The 26,676-nt window shown below is 36.7% G+C and overlaps 2 protein-coding genes across 2 annotated transcripts; both read left to right on the top strand.

Annotated features, from left to right (window-relative positions):
• Window positions 1-736: 736 nt before the first annotated feature.
• On the top strand, window positions 737-16,510 carry LOC111483259. Its single transcript, XM_023129406.1, has 20 exons — window positions 737-1,053; window positions 1,178-1,266; window positions 1,540-1,649; window positions 1,796-1,850; window positions 2,994-3,082; window positions 4,228-4,294; window positions 4,366-4,428; window positions 5,248-5,418; window positions 5,548-5,641; window positions 5,746-5,825; window positions 5,916-5,991; window positions 10,536-10,579; window positions 11,237-11,304; window positions 12,620-12,705; window positions 12,841-12,998; window positions 13,100-14,414; window positions 14,611-14,885; window positions 15,078-15,284; window positions 15,367-15,523; window positions 15,831-16,510. Exons 1-20 carry the CDS (start codon window positions 942-944, stop codon window positions 16,127-16,129), a joined length of 3,615 nt encoding a protein of 1,204 aa, XP_022985174.1. The 5' UTR covers window positions 737-941; the 3' UTR covers window positions 16,130-16,510.
• A 1,968-nt stretch (window positions 16,511-18,478) lies between these two features.
• On the top strand, window positions 18,479-19,220 carry LOC111483306. Its single transcript, XM_023129495.1, has one exon. The coding sequence runs from the start codon at window positions 18,543-18,545 to the stop codon at window positions 19,182-19,184; it is 642 nt and encodes a 213-aa protein (XP_022985263.1). The 5' UTR covers window positions 18,479-18,542; the 3' UTR covers window positions 19,185-19,220.
• Window positions 19,221-26,676: the final 7,456 nt, after the last annotated feature.

The raw sequence follows: 26,676 nt of genomic DNA, 5'->3' as shown, positions 1-26,676 counted from the left end.
ATTAAAAAGAAATTCAAATCAATAAGAGACTCTAACTCTTAATTATTTCTTAAATATATATTAATTATTTCTAGTTAAAAGTAATAGTATTTTTTTAAAATTTAAAATTTAAAACTATTATTAAACTCATTTATTATGAAACAAATTCGAAAAAAGAGGAAAAAAAGAAATCTATTAGCAAATTTACAAAGAGACGACACGTCGTAGTAGAGAGAGAAAAAAAAAAAGAAAAAAAGAAAAAAGAAAAAAAAGAAAAAAACAAATGGACGATACTGACAGACCCTTAGGCTGACACGGACGTGCTGGGCTTCAAGATCCAATGCGTTTTGCCGTCCTTTAACAATTAACTAATTCACATATAAAGAAAAAGAAATTAAATTAAATTATACATTTATTCTCTTACATTTTTATTTCTATTTAACATCTCATTAAAATTTAAATAATATTTGGTAGACTTTAAAATTTAATTAATTATTTAATAGATAGTTGAATATTTGATTGTTTTTTAAAAATTTATCTAATTATAAAAATAAAATAAAATTTTATNCTAAAATACATCAAATAGTATCATACTTGTTAAACTCGTAATGGAGGGCATGAAAAAAATAAAAGAAACAAAATGTAATTCCTTCTAACACGTGCGAAATTCTTGGCATGTGCGACTGAACATTCCGGCGCACGTGCAGAGCACTCACCCGCCAGCCCAACCCACCCGTTTCTGTTTTCGGGATCCCTCCGGCCGAAAGTAATGCTTCAGACACAAATGCTCATCTCGCAGTGGTCGATTCCAAAGGCAGCATCGGCAGGGCAATGCCTGACGCCTCTACCCATTCCAATCCCAATCTTTGATCCCAGCCCCTAAAATCCTCTCTATCTCTGCAAGATCTATAACTTCTCTTCTCCGTGGAACCGCCAGTGTGTTCTGCTAGGTGATCCGCCCCATGGAGTCGATTCTGGCCCGAGCCCTCGAGTACACTCTCAAGTACTGGTTAAAATCTTTCTCACGAGACCAGTTCAAATTGCAGGGCCGGTCCGTGCAGCTCTCCAATTTGGGTCTGTGCTCGCTGATTCGTATGCTAATTTATTCACTTTTCACTGGTTACTTCTACCAATCGCGGTAATCGGGTTTCGTTCTTTTTTTCCTTTTTTTTTTTTTTTTTTTTATGAATTTTTGTAGATATCAATGGCGATGCTTTGCATTCCAGTATGGGGTTGCCTCCGGCGCTAAATGTTACGACGGCGAGGGTTGGCAAGTTGGAGATTATGGTTGGTAGCGAATTGCTTAGAATTTCGCTTTCCTTCCCCTAGATGATTTGTGATTGCCTGGATCAATTGGAAATGTGGTTCTTCGCCCTTTATTTTTCTTGTTCAACTTTGTAAAAGTATAAAGTTATAGTATAATGATGCATATCAGTTATTTTTGGTTCCTGGAATTATATGGAGAGGAAGATGAAATTTCAGCTGGCTTTTGCAGCATTTTCTATGCTTTGTGTACTCTGATTCTTTCCCTAATTGAGTTTTCTTCTTGTGATCATGTAGCTACCATCGCTGAGTAATGTGCAAGTGGAACCAGTCGTTGTGCAAATAGATAAATTGGATTTAGTTTTAGAGGAGAATCCAGATGCAGATGTGGGTAGAAGCAATAGTTGGTAATTCACATGCCTCAATTCGTTTCTCTGCCCCTCCCCCTGCTCCTTGCTTCTTACCATTTTGCGACCTTTATGTATCAACCTTGGAAGGATGCTTCTCTGATCACAATTAGTTAGAACTGAGCCTTTGCTTTTATAACTTGCAGTAGTCAGACTTCTTCCAGCACCGTGAAGGGTGGTGGTTATGGATTTGCTGATAAGGTAAAACACTTTTGCGAGATCATTCTGGTTCTCTGAAACTCAAAAGTGCTAAGTTATCTTAAATCTATTTAACAGTCTCTAACAATGAATGGTTTGACCGATCCATTCGCATTTCACGAAATTTGTGGGATGTGCATAATTTCATTCTAGATTTGGAAAATTTCACCCCATGACATGCAATCTCTTGAAAAGTGATTAGTATTGGGCCTTCGGTTTTTTGTTTATAAATCAGTGATGGACTGTTTCTTTTTCCTGTCAGCCGATTTCTTAAGTTTTTCTTCTTCCTCTGATTTTAGTTTTTCCTTTTTGAAGCAAGAAATGAAACGTCTTGTTGAAGAAATAAAAAGAGACTAATACTCAAAAGATACAAACTCCATCAGGTAGTGAAACAAAAAGCAATAAAAGTATAACCTAAACTAGAAAGAGCAACCAAGGAAAAGCAAAAACAAAGCATTCCAATTTAGAGAAATATCTTGTATAGAAAATTTGTCCAAAGACTTCGATAGAGAACTTCAAGGCGAGGCTTTCAAATGAACTGATTGAAAACGATCAAGCCAAAAGAGATGCTTGTCTTAGAAGATCCTTTGATTCCTTTCCAACCACAATTCTGATAAAAGGCTTTTAATTGCTTGTCCATTAAACATTTGCCTTTGGAATCAAAGAGGGACCAAAAAGAAAATGACGAACATTTGAAAATGTTAGAAAGAACCCACTGAAGATTAAATAAAGAAAATAACTCACCAACAAGCTCGAGAATAGATGCCATTAAAAAAGACGTGATTAAGAGTGTTCCCATCCAATCAGCAAAGAAAACAAACCGATGGCATAAGAAAATTGAAAGGGAGTTTCCTTCGTAAAACTTCAGAAGTGTTAAGACTAGCATTGACCATGACCACAAAAGAATATTAATTTTCTTTGGGCATCTGTATTACCATTTAGCTTCCTCCGATTTTAGTTTCTACAATTATATGGTATCTCCATATCTATTGGGGAAGCAGCAACATGAAAGGATGTTAGATGTTGTAAGTTTTTAGTTTTGATGCCAATAATTCACTCCCTCACCCCCCTCTTTGGCACTTATATTTCATTTGCATTCCACATTCATATATATTTTTAGTTTGTTGAGCTTTTCGTATGTTATAGATTGCAGATGGAATGACAGTAGAGGTTCGCACTGTCAATTTGCTACTTGAAACTGGTGGTGGATCGCGACATCAAGGAGGATCAACTTGGTGAATCTTTTGCTTATTTCCTGATTTTTTTTATTCTTCATTCCCTGTTTCTCTCTACTCCTTCCCCCACCCCCTATTTTGTTACTTGTACGATAGCTGTATGCATGTGAACTTTTGCATGTATGGTTTCCATTCAGCATATGCGAATACAGCGTGAAAGATGAGCACCCAGTCAATTAATTTGTTAGCTATAGTTCAATCCGTGACTTATGATTTCAGTGAGGAGAATATTGTATTTTAACTTCTTAATTCTTATTTTATTTTCTCTGATACAAGAATATATCATTATAGAAAAATATGTACAAGTAAAAAGAGGAGTTTTTTACTTTCTTTTATTTTTATTTTTATTTACAAGGATCATTAAAGTAGCAAAAGTATTTAAACCCTAATTTTTGTGTAACTCTTGCTAACATCTGTATGAATGAATCAAGATGGAAATATTCCTTAGAGATAGAGAGAGAAGAGAGAAAGAGAACTGGATACAGAAAACTGAACCCCATCCCACACTCAAGTTTAGTCCTAGCATGCTCAAAGAGAAATAAAAGGAAGTTAGTATACTTTCTTTCAAAATCTCCCAACATATAACTAAAATAACCTAGAAGGACTGGAGAAATTTTTTGACCAAAGGCACAAAGAGAGACTTTTTAGGTTCGAGGGTCAGAATATGTAATCCGATTTTTAAGGATCTGGTCTTTGGATATCAACATCCGAGTTCCAGATTGCAGTTTAAAGAGCTGAGGTCAGTGACCTTACTAGAACAGTATCTTTTCTACTAGGTTGTACGACTATATCCTTGAGTTGTAAAGACTTCAGTTTAAAGAGACGAGGTTATGGTCTGCATGTGACTATTGGCAGCGAATGGATGATTGGGAGACTGTCAGCTTATTTATCCACACATCTTTCAGTATCTAATCCTCTTACATGGCCTCACCTATAAGAAAGATAATCGGCAAAATGATGACATACACTAGCCACAAAATATTGTGCCTACCTACTGCTTGTGCATGCAACTAAGTATAAGCCCACATCTAGTTATATAGTCCTACAAAGCTTTCAGTTATGATTTTTAGGTTTAAATCTGTTAAATATTGTGTTAGTACTTAGCTCTCATGTTATTTCTTTTTTTGCTTCCCCCTTCTTTGTAGGGCTTCACCTTTGGCATCTATCACTATACGCAACCTTTTGCTGTATACCACGAATGAAAATTGGCAGGTGGATTTTTTCCATCGGTGTGTGATATTTTTAGTGACAATATATATTTTCTAACAAATTTTCCATTATAGGTGGTCAATCTTAAGGAAGCCCGTGATTACTCTGCAAATAAGAAATTTATATATGTTTTCAAGGTAATTCTAGCTTCTATGCTTGGGTTTATTTGGATTTTAGGTTATATTATTCTGAGCAAGAAACTATATTTTCATTGAATGTGTGAAAAGGTACAAAAGTAGGAGAAAACTTTGGAAACCACTGAAGCTCACAAAGTATGTCTTTAGCTTACCATAGAAAAATTAGAATAATGACAATTTTAACTTATTTTGGTGTACACTTTTCCTCTTTTTCTGTAATTACATTTATTAGATTATAACAATGTTATGAAAGTGTAAAAGTGGCCTTAACTTTTTTGGAGGAGGCAAAGCGTAAGGCTTGAGGAACTATCAGATGTGACCTAAGCTTAGATAAAAAAATGTATTGGTGAGGCTTTTGTTTGTATATATTCTTTCATTTATCCTAATGAACGTGTGGTTTCTTACCCAAAAAAAAAAAAAAAAAAAAGAAAAAAAGAAAAAGAAGAAATGCATAGAAGAGAATCATGTATAGGCTACGTATCATTAAAACTACGTTCACCATTCCCAACATCATCGTTATTAAAACTAGAATCTACTTTCTTTTTAGTTTGTCTTCAAATTTTTGTAAACCTTCGTAGTAAAATTGTTGATGGGCTAAATTTCTCACTTTCTATGTATTGGCATTAAACTGCTGAGTGAATTCTAATATTTTTTAAGAATATGATAAATTGTTACATTCTTCTAGTCATTTCAAGTCATAAACTCAGAACGTGTTTTTAAGTACTGGCCTGGCTCCTCTGTGCATGCTTCAAATTTCAATCTAACATGAAATGATGTTATGTTCAGTGACTTTTAATGCTGAATTCCTCTTGATACTAGAAACTTGAATGGGAATCTTTGTCAATTGATCTTCTGCCTCATCCGGATATGTTTGATGATGCTACTTTCGCTCGTGCTAAAGAGGGAGCAGTTAGTAGGGATGATGATGGTGCTAAGCGTGTTTTCTTTGGTGGAGAGCGATTTATTGAAGGGATATCTGGTGAAGCTAATGTAATACAAATCTGATGTTTCAGTTTGATTCTTGATGAACTTGTATTTATGGTGCAATCTTAGAGAGAAGCTTCTATAATTAGGATGGTTTTGCATTCCTGATACACTTTGTTTTGTAAACATGAGTAGATAACATTGCAAAGGACCGAACTAAACAGTCCACTTGGTCTCGAGGTGAATTTACATATTACAGAAGCTGTATGCCCAGCCTTAAGTGAACCAGGTTTTTAAATCATTTGGCTGTTATCTCAGTTGATAGCAATGTGAACAAGGTGTTGTATGATGTCGATCTATCATGCTGATGGGATTTTTCTATGGCATCAACAGGACTTCGTGCCTTCCTTCGTTTTTTGACGGGATTGTATGTTTGTCTAAATAGAGGAGATGTAGATATGAAGGCTCAACAGGTTATCATTTACTCTACTATTTGAATTGTACTTTTGAATATGATATGGGAAAGTCTCACACATCTCTCTCTTTCTTGTTTTCATTGGCAGCGTTCAACAGAAGCAGCAGGACGTTCTTTAGTTTCTATTACTGCAGACCATATATTTCTCTGTGTAAAAGACCCTGGTTCGTGCCTTTTTCCTTAAAAACAACGATCTTCAATAATATGTGCCTGTGTAGTTAGGATTGTATCCTAAGTATTAAAAGGACTAAGTCCGTTGGGTTAGAGCTGAACCAATTCAATAGTGTCCATGTTTTGAAGGTTAGAGCTAGAAGCCCATCTATGAGTTTTGAAAGCTTAACTCAGCCCTTTAGTATGTTCAAGATTTATTCTCTTTCTTGTTATGAAAGTATGTTTGATGAACGGATGAATATGTAGAATAGGGGTCAAAAGCTCAATCCAAGCTAAAGAAGTTTAAAAAGTTCCAAATAGCACAAGGAGTTTAAGAGGTTGTAATTATCAGAAGGTTTGAACAATTTGGACAAATACAAACCACAAAACAATAGGAATCTTCGTGAAGGCAGAGTTAATACCTTAGATTGGATATTAAGTAGACCGCTTGCTTGATAGGGCCAAAATGTTGTGTTCTTTATAGGGAAGCAGCTGAGGACCTCAATCATTATTTGCAGACTTGTGATTTTGCTTGGTCAGTTTGGAATTATTTATTTATTCGGTCCTACAGTCCTAGCTTGGTCCAGCCTAAAGACTGTAGGTTCATGCTAGAGGAGTTTTTGCTTCACTCACACTTTCGTAACAAGGGTTGTTTTCTGTAGCGTGCTGGCAATTGCGCTATTTTATGATGCCTTTGGAGTGGGAGGAACAATAGAGTTTTTAGTGGGGTTGACAGGTCTTATTGGAAGGTCTTTTTTCTTTTATAAGGTCTTGTGGGGAGGTTTGGTCCCTTGTAGGCTCCATCTCTCCCTCTTGGCATTCTTGTATAAGAATTTTTGTAAATCCACGTAAGTTTCATTTTGCTTGATTGGATCCCTTTTCTATGTTAGTTTAGCTTCTTTTTGGAGGGTTGTTTTATTTGTATGCCTATTCTTTCATAAAGTATGGTTTCTCATTAAAAAAATATTCTACAAAATAGATAAGGATCTTTCTTTTTCCTAAAGAAACTAAAAAAGTTTGTTGTTTTTCTTGAACCAAAAGCACCCCCCCCCCCCCCCCCCCCCCCCCCCCCCCCCCCCCCCCAAAAAAAAAAAAAAAAAAAAAAGAAGTGAGGTTAAGCCACAAAGTTTTAGCTACAGCTCCAAAAGTAAAGAACAAAAAAGTAGACATTTGTTGTGTTAGGAAAAACAATGAACCAATTGAATCAAGCCTGCCAAGTTTTCCAAAATTGAGAGGCCAGTGGACAGCTGATAGAAAGATGATCTTGATATTTTTTATTGCTTACTTTGCACCTAGTATACACCAGCTGGGGGATGGATGCTACTTAGGATTCCTTTTTTGGACTTTATCATTGTTGTCTATACATACAATTGGGATAAGAGGTCAAATCCACTTACAATGTTTCTGGTCAAGTATCAAAAGTCATCAGGGAGCTTTTTCATCACTGAAGTCACTAAAGATGCTGCATTGGAGATCCTGAAAAGAAAGATTGGCATTCTATATATTTGATCCATGAAAAGTATTTCATTGTTGGAGACTGCACAAGGTGGCAAAATTTGGAAGAGAGGCTTGTAGCCAATTTACTTGTCCTTCGGAAAATCCTGATATTTTCACCTTTGTCAATCTAGTAAGTCGCTTAAGAAGCTACAACATCCTTTATTTTGTTGATGTCTTTCCCTTGGAGAGTCTAAAAGTCGTATGATTGGGCCAATTTACCTTTGGAAACTTCAACTTTTGCGGCAAGGACACTTATTGAAGCTTTTATTTTAAACAAATGAACTTTCATTGATAAAAATAACATGAAACTTGTGCTGGCTAATTGTATCATAGAATTTTAAATGTGTGTGTGTGTATAATATTTTGATATTCCTTCAAGTCTTTATATATCATTGTGTTGTATTGTCCAATAGCAATCTGAGTTGAATAATTTTAATTACCCTTTGAGCCTTCTATGGCTTTGAGTTGTGATTCATTACACTTGCTGTTACCTTCCTAGCAGATATCCAAGAAGGTAGACATAAAACATGTAGGGAGGTTTGGAAAGAGGCTTAAAGAGCCTTCTGGCTTTAGAGTGAATAAAATGGTTTTTATATTAATGGGATCCAAAATGGTGAATCTCCTTGCATAGCTGTGAGAGGAAGACACCCAAGTAAGAGATTGGTCAAAAGTAAAAAGTTACAATTGGCTAATGAGTCCGACTCTTGGGTTTCTATGCTTGATGCCTACAATTGCAATCAATGCCCACTTTACTATTTGGTCAAATTCATTTTCAGCTCTAGAAAAAGGTTTAGAGGATCTAATATCTCGAGATCGAGGATTTTGGACGATGTGCATGTTCACTAAAAAAGTCAAGGTAAGCCTACTTTCAAAAGCTGAATAGCCTCCTCTCTTTCTTTGTGTTGGATCAGACAAACCCTCTATCTTTTCCTCTTCCCTTTCTCTCTCAGCAATATGTATCTCCTACCTAATCCATGAAGGGAAATTGTAATAGCCCAAGCCATCGCTAGCAGATATTTTATTTATGTATCTCTTACCAAAAGAAAGCTAGGATGAGGTTTTTCTATAGTAGGGCTTTTACCTTCTTGAAAGGGTGGTACGTTAAGGCCATATCCAAAAGATCCTTTACCTCCCTTGGAAATGTGAAATGCCATCCGAATATAATGAGACATTGTCTAGAAATTCTGAGCGTAGGTGCACAGTGGCTTTGTGATTCGTTTTCTTTTTTTCATAATGGACACCAGTTTGGAGAAAGAGTGATGTAAGACATTCTTTTTTTGAAGATTTTTCACTTGTGCCAATGACTTTGTGCGCTATTTTCCAATGGAAGAACTTCACCTCACTTTTGCTAATGAGTGAGTTTTTTTGAAAGAGACAGGGAGATCCTCTCTCTCATTTTCTCTTCACCAACACCATTAGTAGATTGATTCACTACTGTTCTGAAAGAAGGATGCTGAAGGATTTTGTGGTGGTCAGAGACATGCATGTTACTTACCTGCAATACATTGACAGTACCATTAATTTTTTTGTGATGGGGACGCAAACTTGGAGACGTGGTGATCTTGGTTGAATATCTTTTTGCAAGGCTCAGGTTTAAATTTGGGGGAAACAGCTACTGTTGGCATCAATGTGAGCAGCGAGACAGTGGTGGACTAGGCCAAGAGGATTGGGTGTATGGTAAAAAATCTTCCTATTTCCTACTTGGAATTCCCATTAGGTGGCAATCCTCAAGCTATCAACTTTTGGGAGCCGTTGTTCAACAGATATCACGTTTATTTAGATAGGTGGAGACAACATGATTGGAAGTTGGGCAGTTGGATATCCTTAATTGATAAACTTAATGGGGTTATCCTGGACAGTGATAAGGATAAAATGAGGTCGAACCTCGAAGATTTGGGAGGCATGTGCTTAGCTTACTGAAGTCTTAATACAATGGATAAATTGCAAAAAAAAGTTCCCTCGGTGGAACTTGTCTCCATCGGTTTGTGTTGTTTACTGCTACAAAGAGGATGAGAACTTAGATCATTTTTTTCTTGCGTTGTCCTATGTCCTATAAGGGTTGGACGTCAGTGTTGAATGAAATTGGCATCCAAACTTTTTTTTTTTCCTATTAGAATAGATGAGTCGACGACTGAAGCTTTAGGTGGATGGAATCTTGAAGGAAAAGCCAAGGTTATTGGGAGTTGTGCAGCCAGAGGGTTTCTTTGGCACATCTGGAGAGAGAAACTAAAGGACTTTTTAAGATAAAATTTTACCTTTTGATTATTTTTGCGATGCTTTTTTTGGTGGGTTTCCAACCGTCGTAAATTCTTTTGTAATTACAACCTTCTTAAACGATTGGACTTTTTTGGCCTTTATTGTATGCCTTTATCTCTTGTATATAAATAAAGAAGAAGAGTAGAAAATAAAAAAAAGGAGAAGAAAAGAAGAAAGAGGAGGGAAGGGAGAAAGGGAGGAGGAGGAGATGAGAGAAACGGGAAAAGGCAAAATAAAAAAGAAAAATTAACTATTTTTTTTTAATAATTACAAACGGGTCTTTCCAAGGAGCTGCTGCAGCCGAAGTGCGCGTCAACTCATACTTATACAACTTCTTTTAATATATTTGGTCAATTTGAGCCCTTTTTGGACCCGTCAACTGACTGAGAGGTCATTTTTGTTGCATGCTTCCGGCCAAACTGAAGAAACACATATACCGGCTGACCAAAGTCAATTTGGCTGGTTTTAGTCGGTTGACACGGTATGTCAGAATATTTTAATATCCCTACCGCTAGGGGCTAGTATATCCTTTTGGGATCCTGTAGTGAAAAAAGTCCAGAAACATCTTTCATCCTGGAAAAAGAGGAAAAAGGAAAAATGATTGGTTATTTGAGGTAAATGATTGAATTTTATCATAGCTTGGTTAGATTTGGCATGTTGATATTCAACTTGTTGACTAGTTTCAGAACGTTATACCTTTTAAGTTCATAATTGTTTAGTCGGAGCACTGATGACATTTTACTTGCCATTTATATATATATTTTTTTTCATTTCAATTTCTTATAACTTATTACTTTACTTGCAGAATTCCAGCTTGAATTTTTGATGCAGTCACTGTTTTTTTCTCGGGTAATGTTCCATACATTTGCTGCTTTTAATTGAATTGTATCAAAGAATTGTCTTTCTAACTCTTTTGGCTTGGTGGCAGCTAGGAAGCATGGTCACGTGTGGGACATAGATATGTTTGAACATGTTTCATAGTTGTGTTTGACGAGTGACAAAAATGTCCTACATTACTTTTATGATTTTTAATTTTAGACACATTGAAGACACACATGGGGCACGTCTACATTTGGACCCGTGGGGACACTGAGACATGTCTACCAAAAAAATCTAATGAGAAAATAATAAAAACAACATTTAGTCCAGTCTATTACTAGGCATTTTTCAACCCATTTGTCAATAAAACTTTCGTCTCTAGAAAAAAAGTAATGTTTGTTATATGTCATTCTGTTGTATTATTTTACTACTTTGTTTGGTCTATTGGCTTTAACCAATTGCAAATCATTGGAAAAATTCTATCCTTTGGTAGAAGACCTTAAAAGTCTTGTTGTTAATTAATGATTTTCTTCTTTGAACGTCACCACCACCACACCATTGTAGGGTCATGAATTAGTCCAGTTTTCAATGATCTTATGAACCTCTAAATTGCACATTAGGATGAATTACTTCATCTTTAGTTCTCTCTCTCTATCATACCTCAATGTGGCTGCTCTTTTATTGCAGGCTAGTGTTAGTGATGGACAAAATGACAATAACTTGACTAAGGTCATGATTGGTGGACTTTTTATGAGGTAGGTTGAGTTTTCAATCAATTTTATTATTTTTATTTTTTTGGATAAAGAATCGAACTTCTACTTAGAAATAAACGAAAGAATACCTGCATTAAAAAACACACAAAAAGGTCCCACTAAAGGAAGAGAATCCACTCAAGTAAAATAAGACGTAACATATAATTACAAAAAGTTGTTGTCAATGATGCTAGCAAAACTACCCAAATGAAGGCAACTTCCTCAAGAGCCTATCAACATAATTAGCTCTTCCATGTATATTTTGCTAGATAAAGAACTTCACATTTTTTTGGAATTTTCACCTTCCAGAGAAAGAAAGGAGAAAACTAATTCAGTAGATGGAGAAGAGTTCAACAAACAATGAAAGAAAGAGCTACAAGTAAAGCCCCTAGTGGGGTCAGAGCTCCAAAGACCGTTCCTACTCCATGGTCTAAACTCAACCTCCTCAATCAAATATAAGAGATCGATGAAATCCGTTGATTCCTTATCAGACAAATGGCGACGGACCCAAGTGATAAAGAGTGAGAGCTCCCTGAATGAACAAGCCACCAATCATTTTTCATAGAACTCAGATGGTATAAACGAGGATGTGTATCGCAGAGGGGGCTTATCCCCCATCCAACTTGTCCCCCCAAAAATAATTTTCCTTCCCATCATCACCCACACAAAAATTGACCAGGTGTGAGAAAGAAGTGAACTCATTGGATATTTCTTTCTAAAGGTTCTTGTAAAGAGCCTTTGATCCCGCCTGACGTCCTCTTAGAAGGATGAGAATTGTACCTGCTTGCTATAATCCTATACCATAGGGTAATAGATTCTAGGGGGAAATGCACAATCATTTTGCCAGGAGGGCTTTGTTTCGAGCTTTTAAATTCCCCATTTCTAAATCCTCAAGTTCATTGGCTTTCCCACAACAGAAGGAGCCCTAAAGAGGGGGGGGGGGGGAAAGAAAAAGAAAAAGTAATTGGGAATTCCACTCAAGACTGAATGGATAAGGTACCTTCCGCCTTTAGAGAAGAAACTTCTCTTCCAAGATGCAAGCCCTTTATGCATTATACTCACCATGGGTCCCAAAACAGAAGAATTCTCGGATTATATGACCCAAGGGAAGACCAAGATCGGAGGAGGGAAAAGAACCAAACATTTTTATATTCTTGGCAACATTATATTGAACACAATTGTAGCTAGTTGTATTTATTAATTTGACTAAATGATAACGTTGGGTGTTTAGAGTTACTAGTATGTGCCATTTGACCTCGATTTGATCTTGTGTATATGTATGCAGTTGATTCTTCTTTTTGGATGTGTACTTTTCTAGGGATACTTTTTCGCGCCCTCCATGCACATTAGTTCAACCAGCCATGCGGGCTGTTACAGATGACTTTTTGCATGTCCCAGAATTTGGTAATTTCTGACTGACCTTTTGTATAATTTCAAGAAATCATTCTTGGTTCTGTAGCTGTATAATGTGCATTTACGATTTGAGATTTGAAATGCATCTTGTCTAATGCTGATGATGACGACTTTTTTGCTGGACAGCTAAGAGCTTTTGCCCACCAATATATCCTTTCAAGGACAAGCAGTGGGGATTAAGTGGAAATGTTCCTTTATTGTGCCTCCACTCTGTGCAGGTCAAGCCTTCTCCAGTCCCCCCATCTTTTGCTACCCAGACAGTCATCCACTGCCAACCTCTCACAGTATGTAAAATATTCTAGAAAAAGACCATTATAGTTACCTAAACATATTTGAAACCATAATTTCTCTAAGCTTCTTTTCTATTTTTGCACTTCTTTTCCAGATTCATCTTCAGGAAAAATCTTGTTTGAGAATATCATCTTTCCTAGCTGATGGAATAGTTGTGAATCCTGGTTCTGTTTTACCGGATTTCTCCATTAGTTCTATGATACTTTCTCTCAAGGAGTTAGATGTTACTGTTCCAATAGACATAGCCAAGTCTACTGATTATCATAGCAGCTGGGATGGTATCTCTCAAACTGCTTTTGATGGAGCTCGGCTTCATATTAAGAACATGCAATTTTCTGACTCACCTTCTCTGAAGCTTAGACTACTGAATTTGGATAAGGACCCTGCTTGCTTCTGTCTCTGGGAAGGTCAACCAGTTGATGCTAGCCAGAAGAAATGGGCCACCAGCGTGTCTCAGATTAGTTTATCGTTAGAAACATACAACAAAGTGACTAGATCTAAGAGCTCTGATGCTATTTTAGCCTTGTTGAGATGTGTGGAGCTGATAGACGTTTCCATTGAAGTAGCTATGGCCACTGCAGATGGAAGAGCATTAACAGCTGTTCCTCCTCCTGGGGGTGTTGTGAGAGTTGGGGTTTCCTGTCAACAGTGTCTATCAAACACTTCAGTTGATCAATTATTTTTCGTTCTAGATCTTTATGCATACTTCGGAAAAGTTACTGAAAAGATAGCCCTTGCTGGAAAGAAAAATCGACCAAAAGAAGGTATGAGTAACTTGCTGGTTGGAAAGCTTGTGGCTAAGGTACCAAGTGATACTGCTGTCAGTTTATTGGTCAGGAACCTTCAGCTTAGATTTCTGGAGTCTTCTTCCACAATTGTTGAGGAACTGCCACTTGTTCAATTTATTGGCAACGATTTGTTCATCAAAGTTTCTCACAGAATGCTTGGTGGTGCTGTTGCTATTTCATCCACACTACGATGGGATAATGTTGAAGTGGATTGTGTAGACACGGAAGGAAATATTGCATATGGCAATGGAACCGTTTCCACTTCAATTGAAAATGGTTCTCTTATGAATGGGAGTGGATTATCTCAACTAAGAGCAATCCTTTGGGTAGATAACAAAAGGGATAGACTTACAAATTCGTTTCTTGATGTTAGCATCGTGCATGTGATTCCCTTAAATGAGCGGGACATGGAGTGTCATAGTTTGAATGTGTCAGCTTGTATTGCTGGTGTGCGCCTAAGTGGAGGAATGAACTACGCTGAAGCCTTGCTGCATCGATTTGGAATTCTTGGTCCTGATGGGGGTCCTGGAAAGGGTCTGATGAAAGGACTGGAGAATTTACGGGCTGGGCCACTTGCTAAACTTTTTAAAACTTCACCTCTTCTTGCTGACAGTTTCGAAGGTACAGGAACTTGAAATATGTTGGCTGTTTTAGAATTACATTTTTCATGCACACCAATTTTAATCTTTGACTTTAAGGATGCATGTTATCTTCTGTTCTCGTCACAGAAGTTTCCTTTGGTATCTGTCTCCCTTAAATTATTTTGGAACAAAATTTTTACGATCTACAAGTTCCAATTTTCTGTGCGGATTTTCAGGAGATGGGAAAGAAGGTCCTCTATTGCAATTAAGAAAGGCAGATGATGTGGACGTTTCCATAGTTCTTAAAAATTGGTTATTTGCACTTGAAGGTGCAGAGGAAATGACAGAAAGATCGTGGCTTTATGATTCTAACAATGTTGGCAGAGAAGAGAGGTGTTGGCACACTTCTTTCCAGATCTTCCGAGTAAAAGCGCAGAGTAGACCAAAGGATCTACTTAATGGCAAAGGAAAATCATGTGGAGCTCAACAATATCCCGTGGAGTTGGTGACAGTAAGCAAACGACCCCCCACCAAACAGAATAATTGAAATTACATAAATTAATTTATACTAACTAATTAGCAACTTGCAGTTTTTTTCCCGTGCTTCTGATTTTATTGAACCATTCTTTTTTGGACTTTCTCTACGCTTTTGTTTAAGTCACATACCATATGCATGAGCTTGAAATATTTGAGTCAAATTTAGGTCAGCGTAGAAGGCCTGCAAACATTGAAGCCCCAGGTTCAAAAGAACACCCACCATACTGTTTCTCTCCTCAATGGGGTTAATGAAATGGTCGAGCCACTTGGAGGGATAAATCTCGAAGCTCGCATGGTGGTGTCTGAGGATGCTGTTGACGTTGAGATGGCCAACTGGATTATGGAAAACTTGAAGTTCTCTGTCAGGCATCCGGTATTTGACAATCAATTTTCTTTGTGTTCAACTTCATCTGTTTTACTTAGGAACCCATTTCACACATGTTATTCCATGATAGATTGAGGCCGTTGTTACAAAGAATGAGCTGCAACATATTGCCTTACTATTCAAGTCGGAAGTTGATTCAATGGGTCGAATTGCTGCTGGAATTCTTAAGCTACTAAAGCTGGAGGGTTCTATTGGTCAAGCCACCTTAGATCAGCTGAACAACCTTGGTATGTCAGTTTGCTAAGTGATGTATCTCAACGCCATAAATTACTAGGTTCTTGAAAAGTTCTCTGCTTCTGTTGCGATAGAAGACTATTATATTAACCTTACGATTAACTAATTCCCTGGGCCTCCTTTTGTTTCATTTATTTTTTACCTTGAGAAGAGAGTATCCACTAAGTTGACACAATTAGTCACGTTTCAAATTTCAATACTGGAATTTACACTCCAATCGGGTTTTGTGCACATGATGAACTACTCATTCTAGGTCACATAAACAGCAACAAATATTTACTGGTTGATGCTTAATTTCAGGAAGTGGGAGCATTGACAAGATCTTCGTTCCAGAAAAGCTTAGCAGGGGAGGAAGTAGTGCGGCCAGTTTGGGGATCTCTCCTTCGGCATATTTGATTGGGGCAAGCCCAAGACCAACCGCAGAATCTACAGTGACTTCCCTGGAGCAGGCTGTTCTTGATTCCCAATCTAAATGCACTTCTCTCATGACTGAACTCAGTAGTTCAGATTCGGCATTACATGTTGCAACTATTAAACAACTCTACGAGAAACTTGATAGCATGCAGACTTTACTGTCAAGATTGCGGAATCAAATCTGATTTGAATCTGCTGTTGTCTCGCTTTCCCATGGCTTTATGCAATTGGAGGTTACTGTGAAGTGACCAATATTTACTCACGGTCTGTGGAACCTGTAGTTTCCCTGCTCGTTTCCCCTGCAACTCACGGGGCAATTCAAAAATTGTGTATTTGAAGATAAAAAGAGGTAATTTCCCATTCATATAGTCACCATTCTTTCTCCAGTATATACACATATATAGATATGTATAGGAATTCAAGTTGAGTGCATGTAATATAGTTCGGAAGAAATGATAACATTTCATTTTTGTAGACTTGGATTCTTCACTTAAAAGTGAGGACTTTTGTACATGATTTTGCTATGAAAGATATATGATGCTCCATGTAAAAAGTTCGTTGCTTCATTTGATTGGTGTCTTAGTTGTCGATATGTGCCTTGATAATTTTGGCTTCCCTATTAGAATTCAGTTATGTAACATTGTATTGTCCATTAGTAGAATGACCAATTGTAAACTTAATTCTTTCAACGTTTGTTTTGGGTACAAACTTTGGTCCTACGTTTGATTCTCATGTCCTGGTAAATTTTCTTACTAAATATTCTAGGCAAAATTTGTCTATTCATTGATCATGAACGAGATAATTTGACATGTTCAAAATCATCCAAAACATGCATCATCAGCATGAGTTTTTAGATTGGGTTTATGAAACAGTATAAATCTGAATGAGTTTGACCTTATTTTCAGATGTATGCTCCAATTAAAGTCAAAGGTCCATACATTTGTTATTATTTTATTTTGACATGGAAGAGGGCTATCTAACATTCCTACATACAGGCATGAAATGTTGAATCATGACCACTGACAGACTAGAAGTTTGGTTTGGTCATCTTATCAAGTTGAAGTTTAAAGAGGTTGGTCGAACGTATCGACCAAAAGGTATTATAAAAGATATGCATCAAACCTTTGGTGACAACTTTGAGTTTAGACAAGGTAAGGTGGCAAAATAAGTAATGTTAGTTTTTGTTAGGGTCACCATAAGAGTCTTACAACTTGTTATTGGGATTGAGAATTTAAGTATGATAATGTTGAAGCCTGTTGGAGTCCTAAATTGGCTAATTAAAGAGAAGATCGTGAATATATAAGTAAGAGACACTATCTCTATTGGTATGAGTCATTTTAGGAAAACAAAGAATAAAATAAGTTCTATCATATTAATGTGGATGTTGGTTGCTTATCAAATGATGCTTTAAGGATTCTTTTATGGCCATTAAGTGATTCTATCCTAGAGTTTTTGAGTTACATTTGTCCATTGTTAATCGTAGATGAAATTCACTAAAGGAAAGTATGATGGCAAGCTTTTACTTGCAGATTTTAACGGTAACAATAAAATATATCTAGTTTACTTTGGGATTGCTAATGACCATTATTTTTTTTTTACAAATAGAGCAAGAAAAAAGTAAAATACCTACTTTGTTCGTTATTTCTAATGGACACTCGAGCATTTGAAAAGTCATAAGAACAATGTTTTTTTGCTGCATTCCTTTGTATATGTATTGACGTTTCGGCCAGTTGCACCAATCCTTCCTATCTTCAAATCCAATCCAAAATTTTAGTGTGTTAAAAAAAAGTTGCACCAAATCCATCCTATCTTCAAATCCAATCCAAAATTTTAGTAGGTTAAAGAAAAAAACTCGTGGGTCCAAATGCGGAAATTCAAAACTAAGGTCGGTAGCACCTCATTCAAGAAGATATTTTTTATTACAACTCTGAAAACTTCTAGTTAAAATTCAACATGGCAATTGCAACAGTAGTGCAAACTTTATCTATAAATAAGAAGTTTTACTTTACCTATAAATAAGAAGTTTTTGGATTTTTCCTCTAGCGTGTGTTTTTCCTCTATTAAATCAGTCCCTAGCTTTTCTTTAATTCACCATATTTAAGTTTAATGAAGAAATTAAGGGGAGAAAGTCACTGTACCTATTATAAGCTTTGTGTTACACTTATGGTTAGCCTTTGATTTTCCCGTAATTAGAAAACTACCCTAAATCAAGATAAACTCTAAATTCATCCTCAAGAAGCTACCTAAAAAATGGATGCTACCTCACGATAAACTTTAGGTAGCTTTTGATTTTCAAGTAATCAATATCCTTGATTTAAGTCAATACAAATTGAATGTATAAGATACACTTACTCACCTGTTTCTATATGGACGATATAGATCAAGTTGTTTACAACAAGTACAAAGTGAATCCTATCAACAATATTTTTAAGATAAAACACCCAACCTCTTTCATGTACTATAGACTTTTAAGTTATTGGTTGATATAATCCATCCGAAAATATATTTTAATGTAAAAGGAAGGAGTACAAAAAAGTATCCAACAAACAAATAAGCTTATCCACTCTGTTTCCCTCTGTTGCTCTGCTTCATTACACCATGGCTTGTTTACATCTCCACATCCTGTGTGCCCCAAACCCCCTTCTTCTTCTTCCTCAATCTCAGCCCACTTTCACAAACCCATTACAAATTACACCCAAACGCCGCCTCTCACTCAAATGCAGCTCAGAATCCTCCGAATCCGACCCCAATTTCCCATCCCCAGATCCCGACTTCGGCGCCCTAAACCAACCAGAGAGCTTCCCAGTCGAGAAGCGGAGGAGATCCGAAATAGTCCGCCAAAGAAGACCCTCAAAGGAAATCGTGAAGCCGGAGCCACCCAACTTCGAAATTGGGTGGAAGAGGACCAAAGAGATCAATTTGGAGAAGCCGGTGGGGTGGATGATAATGGACTTTCTGGAGAAGCTGGAAGAGCTAATGGAGAGGGAGTTTGGGTCGACGGAGTTGCTTGCCAAAGTGGGAGAGATTGTAGCGGAGAGGGCGAGAGAGGAGGCGGAGATCTTGCTAGACGACGGCAAAGTGGAGGACAGAATGGTTACAGAGCTGTTTAGGGTGTTGAAGTTGATGGAGATGGATTTGGCTATGGTCAAGGCGGCTGTCCAAGATGAGACCTTGACTCAGCGCCTTGCTCAGGCCAAAGCAAGGTGCAGGCAAGCTATACTTGTTGCTAATTCTTTCTGAATAATACCGCTTCATTCTTTGTGTGGCTTTAGTTTAGATAATGCTCTAAATCGAGCTATTTTTTGTTTTTTTTGGAGTTAAAATAAGACTCACTAATTTGTGAAGTAATCTCACACACTAGCGATAGAACGCTCCGTAACATTTTGTGAAAGTACTACTCGCATACTTGTGAAGGAGATGTCGAGAGAAGAGAGATAAGGAGACAACGAACACTGATTTTATCAAAAACCTTTTCTATTGCTTCGTATTTGTTTGCTCTATGTGTGTTTTGCTCTGACTGTACCGTATAATGATTATGTATTTATAATTTTTCTAAAACTAATAATAAGGTGAGAGAAATGCTATAATAGCTGTGCTCTTTTTTTGTTTTTTCAAATTAACTTTCCTAACAAATTAACTCCATTCTACCAAGTTTATTTCAACAAAAACTCTCCTATAAACGTAGATGCTCATACCATCTCTCATGCCAATCATCTTCTTGTATTTATCGAAAAGTAATTTCGGTAGCGGTTTTGTAAAGATATCCGCCACTTGATCCTAACTTGCCACATGCAGCAATTCCACACTTCCTTCCTTCACATGATCTCGAATAAAGTGAAATTGAACGTCAATGTGTTTGCTTCTTCCATGGTTCACTGGATTCTTTGCCAACTCAATTGCTGATTTGTTGTCAACTTGAATCACGGTTGCACCCCGTTACTTTAGCTCCATCTTGCTCAACAAATTTCTACGTCATATCGCGTGACACACACCAAGATGCTGCCACATACTTAGCTTCACATGTTGTGAGAGTGTCACAATCGGTTGTTTCTTTGAAAGCCAAGTAAATGCTGTGTTGCCCATGAAAAATACATAGCCCGATGTACTTTTTCGATCATCTATGTCTCTGCACCAATCACTGTCAGAGTAACCAACTAATTTGTAATCTTCTGTTTTCAAGTAGAATAACTCAAGTGACACCGTTCCTTGGATGTACCGTAGGACTCGCTTCAACGCCTTCCAATTTGCATCTACTCGTTCTCCTTCATCGTACTTTGAGAGTTTTACACCTGGTTCCATTGGTGTTGATACCGGGTTGCAATTTTCCATCTTGTACTTCAAAATCTCATCTGCATATTTCTCCTGTGATATAAAAAATACCCATCTCTCTTTGTTTAACCTCCAAACCAAGGAAAAACTTCAACAAGCCCAAGTTTGTCATCTCAAATTCTCATGTCATTGTGCTTTTGAACTCTTCTATCATTTCATCATTGTTGCCTGAAAAGATAAGGTCATCGACATAAAGAGCAACAAGTATCACATTACTTCCACTCTTCTTTGTGTAAAGTGCATGCTCGTGGGAACATTGCTTGTACTAGTTCTCTTTGAAGTATGTATTGATACGAGTATTCCATGCTCGCGGTGCTTGCTTCAACCCGTAAAGCGCCTTCTTCAATTTTAGTATCTTCTTCTCTTCTCCAATTTTCATGTATTCGGGTGGTTATTTGAGGTAGACTTCTTCAAGTACACCATTCAAGAATGCCGACTTGACATCTATTTGAAAAATCGGCCATTTGAATTGAGCTACTTGGGAAATAAGTAATCGGATTATCTCCATTCTAGTGACGGGAGCAAACACTTCGTCATAGTCGATTCCCGCCTTTTGCTTGTATCCCTTCGCAACAAGTCGCACCTTCTACCACTCAATCTTGCCTTGAGCATTCATCTTTTTCTTGAATACCCACTTCATACCTATGGGCTGACTTCCTTCCGGCAATTTTGTCACCTCCCATATATTGTTGCGATGAATCGCTTTAATCTCCTCATCTATGGCAGTTTGCCACTTCTTGTCTCGCACCGCCTCTTCAAAGCTGATATTTTCAGCATCTGCCAGAAGACATACAAGGTGTACCTCATTTTTTGAATCATACAAGTCTTGCAAACTTCACATTTTGGGTTGTCGTGGTTCATCTTCATCATCAAAAATTTCTGAGTCTGTTGGTGCATTTGTTGATGCAACGACTGATGATTTTCCAACTTCGATATTGACTTCCGTCGAATTGTTCAAGTCCCATTCGCTTGCTTCATTTACTCGCACATCACGACTCACTATCACCAAAATTTAGCCTTCTTTTGAATTGAGGTTCTCGCATGCTTGCTGAGCACACATTTTTCACAAAATTTTCCTTCAAAGTCCATGTTGGGTAGCCCATGCACCATATTCTTCTTCGCTAACTCCTTTAGGTCGCTATGATGTAGGTGACCAAAGCGGAGATGCCACAGTGATGCCTTGTCTTCTACGTTGACTCGCAAACACTTTTCTCGTATGCTTCTTAAGTTCAGTTTGTACATCCGATTTCTTCCAATCTCGACTCGAGCAACCAAATGCCCTTGCTTATCCTTCAGGTGTAGTAGGCGGTTCTTTAAGAATATCGAGTAACCTTTCTCTGTGAGTTGCCCCATACTCAATATGTTGATCTTGAGGTTTGGTATGTAATAAACATCTTGGATTGATCCCATTACACCATCCTTTTGCAAGAAATGTATCGTACCTCGGCCTTTGACCTCCACCTTTGACGCATCTTCAAATGACACATGACCATCTTCAATCTTTTGTATCTCTTTGAATAGGTACTCGTGACCGCACATGTAGTTGCTTGCCCTTGAGTCGAGGTACCACAAGTGTCGTTGATGTTGTCTTCTTGAGCCATCAAGAGAAGACCTTCATTTGTTACGTCTTCCAGGGCTAGGTTGGTTGCTCCTTCCACCCTTTTTCCGGCTCGACAATCTTTTGCAACATGCCCCACTCTGCCACAATTGTAACATTTGTCGGAGTTACAATTATTTGCATAGTGACCATATTTTGGACATTTATAGCACTGAATGTTGGAATAAGTTGATTGACCGCCTCTTCCTTGACTGCGTCCTCTTCCACGCCAATTTTCTTGGCTCGACTATCTCTTCTCCTTATAATGTTCTTCATAACTGATGCCTTGACCAGCTCAACCATTTCTGCAAATTCCATGACCTCAACCTTGAATATTTTGAGAGTAGAGTACCTTTTCATCTTTTATTAATGCCTTGATTTGAAGTGCTTGATCGAGTGTTTCCTCCTTCTTCTTCTTACGTTGCTCGTGTGTCTTGAGAGAATCGGTGAGCTCATCGACCGTGAATGTCGCTAGGTCCTTTGACTGTTCTATTGCACATACAACATTCTCAAAAATATTGGTTAATGACCTCAAGATCTTCTCCACAACCCGCGTCTCGGGTAACATTTCTCCATTTCAATTTAGTTGGTTTACCATAGTCTGTACGCGCGTAATGTAGTCAGATACATTTTCTGACTCCTTCATCTTCATGCTCTCCAACTCGCCATGAAGAGTTTGGAGACACACTTGCTTGACTGGGTCGGTTCTTTTGAACACTTTTTCTAAAGTGTCTCACGCTTCTTTTGAAGTAGTTGCCCTGACAATCTTCTCAAAGCCCGACTCGTCAATGGCCCGGAACAGCATGAATAATGTTGCCTTATCCTTTGATCGCAATCCTTTTAACGCCTTGTTTTGTGCCGCCTTATAACCCATGGTTTCTTTTGGTTCTTCGAAACCTTATTCGACCACTTCCCATGCATCTTGAAAACAGAGAAGAGCTTTCATTTGGATGCTCCAATTTTCGTAGTTCGTCTTCGTTAGTTGCGGTAGTGGCATTTGACCCATCATATTTGCCATCGACTCTGATACCAATTTGTTAAAATAAAACTCACTAATTTGTAAAGTAATCTCACACACACTAACGATAGAATGCTTCGATGATGCTTTGTGAAAGTACTACTCGCGTACTTGTGAAGAAGATATCGAGAGAGGGGAGACAAGGAGACAAAGAACACTGATTTATCAAAAATATTTTCTATTGCTTTATATTTCTTTGCTCTCTGTTTTTGCTCTGACTTTACAGGAAAAGAATTAGGTATTTATAATTTTTCTAATATTGTGGTCAGAGAAACGCTCATAAACCCCTACCATCATTCCCTACAAAAGCTCTAGCCTTTCAAATTAACTTTCCTAACAAATTAACTCCATTTTGTTCTTTTAAGTTTATTTCAACATTTTTTACTTTATATTTATACATTTATTTTAATAATTTGACTTAACAAAAAAAATAAATTAATCATGTGAATTTTTTAAAAATTAACTTCGATAACAAAAATATTAGTTATTCATATGAAGTTTTGGCGATATTTCTGTACAAACCACCAACATAATTATTTGATTCTTATATATTTTATTTCTAGACATCTTATTCGAAGGTATCGTAGTCTGCTCAAGGCCATAGGCCATGTTAAGACTCAATTGTAATTTGGAAAAGTTCTGGGGTGAAAAGCTAAGACGAGTTAGTTTAAAAGGGAAAGTAAAATTCAAATTACTTTGTTGATCAAATATCTCAAGACAAGAACACTTGATTGAGATTCGAATCACTCCACAAGCAAGATTGATCATGTCAAGCTTGAATGATTCTAAACATGCATCCTAAACTACATACAATTGCAAAGAAATTTAACATTTGGTTAAAAGAACACTTAATTCTAATGATAAGTGTGAATGTTTGATTAATCCACCACATCTAAATGGTGTGAAAGTTATCTTATTTATAATCAAATGAATTACAAGGATATGGAAATAGTAATAAATGGAAATAAAATAAATAGAAAGATACGATAATAAGGCAAATATTAAACAATAATTTATTACTAAATATCCTTAACAATAAGAAATCACTCCAATGGAAAGTAAAATTCGGATTACCTTGTTGATCAAAGGTCCCAAGGCAATAACACTTGATTGAGATTCGAATCACTTCACAAGCAATATCAATCATATCAAGCTTGAATGATTCTAAACAGACAACCTAAACTACATATAATTACAAAGAAACTTATCCCTTGATTAAAGGAAAGTAAAAATGCTCATTTCATTACATTTTTCAAGTCTCCTCTATAAAGAAACTCTTAGACTCTCCATAAGTCATTTCAAGAGTTTGTAACCTTCATACTTTATGACCATACACTATGTAAATATAACCTAAAAATAAATAAAAAGTCTTAAAACTTAAAATACATCACTGAAACATCATAAATCGTGTTAATCATCTATATAAAAAAATTTGTAACCATATAGGAATCAATGAAGCCGCATTTTGAAACATCTTGAAGCCTGGTTAAATAAATGAGGCTTGATTTTTATCGATGTGAAATTGATTGCAACTTGAGTTCAATTTTAATAGAGCTTGACTTTATCTTGTGGTCCTTTGAACAACATTCTTCATAACTTTCTTCAAGTTCACATTGCATTCAAATGCCTGGGTTCATATCATTTTTCTCTTCTTCGAAAAGATTCATCTCAGAATCTTTGTTGAAATATTGTTGCAAAAAAAGAAAAAAAAAAAGTGAAGAAAACAAAAAGGACCTCCTATTGAAGTTTCTAACTTAGTTGCAACGTTATAGCTGAAGGTGTTAATATAACACACACGGAAGCAATTTGGATCTTAGGCACTTTTAGAACATCAATTATAGTAAATAACTAGCATGTTTATAAGTATTAAAACTTAATCAGTTTGAATACTAATCCTTTGTAGTTCAAATTCTTTTTTCCTCACGAACCGGTTTCGAACCACCACTAGTGTCTTCTCCACTATCCTCCAGCCTTAGAACGGGATTGTGGAATTCGGTGAGTGACTAAACTTGGGAGGGATTTTGTATATATGAAGAGAGTGTTTGTGAGAGGTTTTTCTCAAGGTTTTTCACCAACAAGAAGAACTTTCATGTATTATGATCACTCTATTTATAGAGTCATGTTTGCATGTTCATGCAAATTTGAGATCACCAAATTTTGACACTCAAAATTCCACTCAAATGTTTGGGATTATGTGGCAAGCATGTATGCTTGAGTTAACCAAATTTTGACACTCAAAATTCCACTCAAATTTGTGGGGTTTATTTGGCAAGCAGGTAAGTTTGGTTAAACCAAATTTGGCACCTCAAAATTCCACTAACATGGATTTTTACATTAAATGAAGCCAACATTTTGAATTTCTTCATTTTGATTCAACCATTAATTTGAATTATTAATTTCAAATTAAAGTAATATTAAATGATTAATTAAACTATTTAATTAATATTTAATATTAATTCAAATGACAATCCCAATTAATTCCGACACATATTTGATTAAGATATTAAATCTTATTTAAATATCTTAGATTCTCTCTTTTTGTTTAATTCGTAAATAAAAAAAATGCGGTTAAATATATCGTATATATGTAGCGCATTCTCCCTAATTTGAATTCGAACACTTCGAACTCACTTGTCACACTATTCTATGGTTTAGTTCGATATGAGCTAGCAGAGAGACCTAATGGACCTATAGATCATGGGCTCCAATGATCCAAGATTAACCGGTTAAACTCATTAACCTTCTTAACCAACATTCGTTAACTACTAGGACATTCCACTATAGCCTAGTAGTGTCCTAGTAGTTGCACTCCCCTCACTATAGATATATTTCTGTCCATTTGATATAATCATAATTAGTAAGTCGATTCTTCACAGGTTGTTTGTAACTAGAGCTGGGTCAATTTACCGTTTTACCCCTGAAGTTACTTCTTGTTTCTTATGTCTCACTGATCCTCTAATGAACAATTGGTTTGTGGTCCAACTAATAAATCGGATCCCTCTCAGGCCAATGAGAGGGTGGGGCCCCTTGTTCAAGACCTGGAGTCAGTACTTAAGGGAACTACCTCTCTTCTATCCCTAAAAGTTGGTAGGAGTGAATTCCATCTTGCACCCCACGTCCCCAGCCATTTACCCAGTCTTACCCCTGAAATGGGAGGCCTATTGAGTCGGCGAACTTGAGCCACTCTCACCCATGCAAATCTAATGATAATTCCGAATAAACAGGAGTTCATGGTTAGCTCAGGATTAAGATCGAGTTACCTAGGTCATCAAATGAAAAGAAAATCAGTCTCAATAGTAGACGACATTATAAAGTGAGAGTGATTTTCTTCATGGTCCGATCTTATGCGATTCTCATTGCATAGGACGCCCCCACTCACATGTCTCCACATGTACAATTTTAGTGATCACATTGTTTATATCATATACAAAAGTGGGCCGCATCCATAGTGTCCCCAAAATAAGGTACTCAGCCTTATCCTTATACTATAGATCATTTTGACTATATACTTGAACTTGATGAACTCTTATGTCTCTACATATAGTTCAAGTAATCATACTATAGCCAGAGTGTTCTTAGTTTATTGAATTTAGATTAATGATCGTAAAGTTCACTTTATTCAATAACAATCTTTACTGAATAAACAACAATAATAAATTTATTGAAAATAGAATATGATTTTTTTTTTTTTACAAACTATGAGTTTTAGGACATAAAACCCAACCATAGCTAATTAATAGGCAATAGTTTTCTATTTTTTTTCAAATAGCTAATTTGTAAGAGTTGAT

Source organism: Cucurbita maxima, unplaced genomic scaffold, assembly GCF_002738345.1.
Source record: "Cucurbita maxima cultivar Rimu unplaced genomic scaffold, Cmax_1.0 Cma_Scf00008, whole genome shotgun sequence".
Classification (NCBI taxonomy): Eukaryota; Viridiplantae; Streptophyta; class Magnoliopsida; order Cucurbitales; family Cucurbitaceae; genus Cucurbita; species Cucurbita maxima.
This window is presented reverse-complemented; position numbering and strand designations above follow the sequence as displayed.

Coding starts and splice junctions, on each gene's coding strand:
- LOC111483259 (XM_023129406.1), top strand. CDS start 942: ATGGAGTCGATTCTGGCCCGAGCCCTCGAGTACACTCTCAAGTACTGG. Junction 12,999..13,099: donor TCCACTGCCAACCTCTCACA/GTATGTAAAATA, acceptor CTTCTTTTCCAG/ATTCATCTTCAGGAAAAATC. Junction 14,886..15,077: donor ATCCCGTGGAGTTGGTGACA/GTAAGCAAACGA, acceptor AGTCAAATTTAG/GTCAGCGTAGAAGGCCTGCA.
- LOC111483306 (XM_023129495.1), top strand. CDS start 18,543: ATGGCTTGTTTACATCTCCACATCCTGTGTGCCCCAAACCCCCTTCTT.